This window comes from Mollisia scopiformis, assembly GCF_001500285.1.
Source record: "Mollisia scopiformis unplaced genomic scaffold LY89scaffold_22, whole genome shotgun sequence".
NCBI lineage: Eukaryota > Fungi > Ascomycota > Leotiomycetes > Helotiales > Mollisiaceae > Mollisia > Mollisia scopiformis.
This window is the reverse complement of record NW_017263602.1, coordinates 719,064-723,267: the sequence shown is the minus strand read 5'-3', so window position 1 is coordinate 723,267 and position 4,204 is coordinate 719,064. Positions and strand designations below refer to the sequence as shown.

The 4,204-nt window shown below is 47.6% G+C and overlaps 2 protein-coding genes across 2 annotated transcripts; one reads left to right on the top strand and one right to left on the bottom strand.

Moving 5' to 3' along the window:
- LY89DRAFT_593539 (DUF1742-domain-containing protein) lies at positions 1-647 on the top strand (the record flags this gene model as incomplete). The annotated part of the gene is made up of 3 exons (XM_018209757.1): positions 1-114; positions 166-444; positions 483-647. 3 exons carry the CDS (start codon positions 1-3, stop codon positions 645-647), a joined length of 558 nt encoding a protein of 185 aa, XP_018066429.1.
- A 1,809-nt stretch (positions 648-2,456) lies between these two features.
- On the bottom strand, positions 2,457-4,178 carry LY89DRAFT_594070 (dual specificity protein phosphatase 12; the record flags this gene model as incomplete). The annotated part of the gene is made up of 5 exons (XM_018209783.1): positions 2,457-2,503; positions 2,558-2,919; positions 3,074-3,415; positions 3,703-3,942; positions 4,132-4,178. The coding sequence occupies 5 exons, from the start codon at positions 4,176-4,178 to the stop codon at positions 2,457-2,459; spliced, it is 1,038 nt and encodes a 345-aa protein (XP_018066428.1).
- Positions 4,179-4,204: the final 26 nt, after the last annotated feature.

Below are 4,204 nucleotides of genomic sequence, written 5' to 3'. Positions count from 1 at the left end.
ATGGCTTCATTTCCGAATAATTATACACATCGAAAGGTCGCAGATACAGCCGCCAAGGCTTGCGAAATATGTTACAAACCGAGCACCAGCGTTCTAGTGACACCCGAAAATAAGGTAGGTTAAGGGAGGATCTCAAGAATCGCCCAGAAGCTTACCACGTTTCAGGATTTCTTTTATGTCTGTCCTGCTCATTTGAAAGACAAAGGATTTTGTAATCCCATTATTGATGAAGCTGCCGTAGCGGCCAAAAAGAAGAGGGAGATGGAGGCAGAAGTGCAAAGGGTGAAACAGGAGTTCGAGGAGAAGCAAAAGAAGAAGAAAGAGAAAGAAAAGGGCGCCAAAGACAAGAACAAGGACAAGGATAAGGATGCCGAAGGCGAGAAGAGTGAAACCAAGGATGAGAAAAAATCCGATGAGAAGGTGAGGCCTGTTCTAAGTCAACCTGTTACTCCCAATTGATTAGGTCTTAGAAACTTGAGAAGGCGACGAGCCCTTCACCGGAGGAAGAGCCTAGGGTTTTCAGTCTACAGAAGGCGTTCTATCAACTGAGAATCGACAAGAAACGGAATGCGGAAGTTGCCAAACGGAACCGGGAACGTCTCCAAAACCCAAATCTCTTCCCTCAAGTGCCGAAAGGATTCCCTTAAATCCAATAGCGGGACGTCGAAACCCTCACGGCCACAAGACAAGGTATATCGCATTCGGCCATTCGGCGCCTGCTACCCTGTCCACGATCACGTGCTCCCATTGAGTATCCCTTTCCGCTCACGGCTTCAAAGCCTCAAACTTTTCACCAGCGCTAAGCAGCCTTCTTCCCCAGTTTCTCGGCCACACCGAACATGGCTTTTGAGACAACCTTGTCAGAATACAGTCAGCGCCGACTGGCTACCGCTTTCGCTTCTCTTGGACCATGGACCGAGAACTTAACGCATGAAATGCCGTTTACAGCTTCCAATCCCGCTCGAATTGGAGCTGTGAGACACGTCATGATTCTGAGGAGAGAAGGAAGGTGAGATGCGTGCTCACGGGGCCGTGGTGTTCGATGATGGACCCTTGTGTGATCGACCCGTCGACTCGGCCGTTTACCATGTGTCTTGATTTCGACATGGATGTATTGGCTTCGGCCAGGTGTTTATCGAGCACCCTGTTCTTATCCTGGTAATCTAATGTGATCACCGATCAACTCACACGGCAGTCACTCGGCTGAATCGCCAAGGCGCCTTGCCGAGGCGGCCGACGTGAATGAACTGCTATAACGAGCCACTTTCTGCGCTCCTTAAGACATCTTGAGACGTTATTATCCCTTCCCTCTACACATGCAGTCAGTGTATCTGTGGAAACATATCCTATCAGGCAGCAACAAAGTCTGACAGGTTTCTGTCCAGCCCTGTAGGTGTGGGGTCACTCCGAACCTTCGCTTCGAGTGCGTATGCTAGTGCTTACTCTTCAGCCTTCAAGTCCCTTGACATCAGCCACTTTACCTTTGAGTCAAGATTCGTTTTGACCCCTCTTTTTGTGCGAACAGGAGACACCCCACCTGTCAGCCTTCGCTTGGAATACCTTGGTTGATCATTATCCGTCCTCCAGTCGGCAGCAACGGCACACTTCACTGTGTGATCTGAACAGGGCATTATCCCGTCAGTTTCAAGGTATCTCGTTTCTCACCGGAAGATGACAAGGCTCACAGACAGGTGTCTGCAATACAGACCCACTGTGTCACAGTGGATTGATTGTAGGGTAGCATGAGGAGAATATGAGTACAGCGATCTTCCTTTTATGCAGATTCTTCGAGATATTTTCATTCCTTCCGTTTTCCGATCATCAACTGCGTATTGGTGGACTTTGTTACGAGCCTGATGAGATCACTAGCACTCTCTCTAATCATATATTTTGGCGGCACTCCATCTCCGCCTGGAGCATAATAGAGTGCTCGACCAAAAAATTCCGTCTCACTGCTCTTGCTGACACGAGCATCATTATGGCAGTTTATGATTCATATCATTGGGCTAATCCTCCTGGAATTTCTGCCTCAGTGCCGGAGATTTAAGAACGACACTAAATGCTTATGACAGGAGAAGAATTGGGAAGTTACTGCGAGCGAAGGTGCATCATTGACTCTGGATACCGCACCGTTTCTCCACCACTTAAGGACTATGTCTTACTGCACCGCTACCGAGATATGCAAGCTGCGCTGGTCATACTTGCAGTAAGAATGAACCCCTATCATGTCATTCGAAGACGCTGTCAAGAGATACGTGATAATTCGGTGACATGTTTGTATTGGCAGCTGTGATCGATACCGAGAGACAGCGGCGCGTTCTGGTCGAACATGCTGACCTGCTTGCATACCCCAATCATAAGCGGCTGTGCCGCGAACCAGCAACTCTAGCTCGCAGTAACAAACCATTCCGAATTCCTCAGGCCATGTCCACGCACTTGCTCACCTCCTCTAGTTCTTACAGGTTTTGCTTTCCTCCTCTCATTGCCGGGGGAAGTCTGATTCCTATACCGCGCCCGGTATCCATGTTATCAGATCCCGAAGCCTTTGTTCCACCACTGCCCTGCCCTGGTCGGCCCTCCCCCCTTTTCACTATCTCATCTACACGTCCCTTTTGGAGACTGAAGGCTGGGCATACCCAAACACCACAACTACATTTCATACCCTGCCATGCATATCGTCCTATCTGCGCATTGCATTTGGGGTTCGGGCACTCGAGTCGTCCGTCTAACAAGCCTTGCTCAAGTGTTGGACGCATCCATGAGAGAGGGTGCAGGAAGTGATGTGTACATGCATTGTGTAAAGGTGCTGGAGGTAGTGATTCCGTGAGTGAGGATATCGGTTCTGTCATGGGATCGATTTGGGTTTTGGGAGGCGTGGGAAGATGCGTGACGAGATAGGGAGTGGTGGCTAATGTGCGGCTGTTTCGAGCTGAAGTCAGTAAAGGTACATAAGATGTCTTCAAAAAGTTTTTCCAACTTGGATATCCTCAAGGATGGAGGTCCGAAAATATGTGGCACTCCAAGGTCTCTTGAGATTCTGTGTCTATGTGACGAGTAAAAGTTTGCAACGTACCGGCATTTCCTACATCTGAGTTCAATTTCTTTGTCGCCGTTTTGTCTCTCGTCTTGGGCCTCTTCATCCTCGAATCGAACTCTTTCTGGTGCCATACCTGCCGCAAGCGCCAACTCTACCTCTCTCTGATAGAGCCATCTTTGGTATTTGGGATGAGCATCGATGTCACGAGGACAGCCCATGTCTTTGTACAATTCCAATTGAGCCATGAACCCATCGTTCGGTTCTGCCATGGGCCGAGATTCTCGAACTAAGGCGAGTGCTAAAGAAACAGTATAGTGAGGATACTGCCGAAGAAGATATGCGATCACGATGGTTACTGATCGTGACTTTCCCATAGCACTGAAGTGGAGGTTAGGATTTGATGGCAATGCATTGCAGGAGCGTAAGTTCGCAAATATCTAATCAAACAACATGCAACATAGTAGGAAATGAAGTGATAACACTAAAGCCGAAGTTCTTGAAGAAGAAGTAAAGCATGGTACATTCTTGCTTGGAAAAACGAGGACAGTAAACTTAGAGCATGCATGATACTGCTAAGATGCAATAGCGAAAACTTTCGGTTGCCTTGATCATCGCTGGAACATTATATAACAGAAAAAGTCATGCAAACGATAGATTTAACATACCAATGAACGAGAACTCCTCCTTTCTTTCCGTCTTTCTCACTCTTCAACGCATCCTCGATGAATTTTCCACTCTTTTCAAATTCCCCAAGAAGATTTTCATCCTCGACGTCATCAACTTCAATGCTCAGATGCCCATACTTATCCCAGTCCTCGAAGTCTTTGAAGTCATACTTCAAGACAGAGACTATATGCGTGATCCCGGTGTTCTCGAGAGCACTTCTACGTCGTAGTGTGAAGATCCTATAGATATGTTCAGTTGATGGTCGCTGAAGAAGAACATGAAGGAGTGCAGTTGTGCACTAGGAGGATGAAAGACGCTAAATGAAAGATAGGCAAGTCCAATTTTCGTGGAAAGGCAAGTCAAGTAAGAAGAGGCAGAGACGATAGTTGCAATAGATATCAAACTTGACATGATGAAGATGGACTTACCCTCCAACATAAAGATTCTCATCTCCAGGCACGCGCGAGAGCGCCATGTTCGAAGAAGGTGGTCTGTAATCCA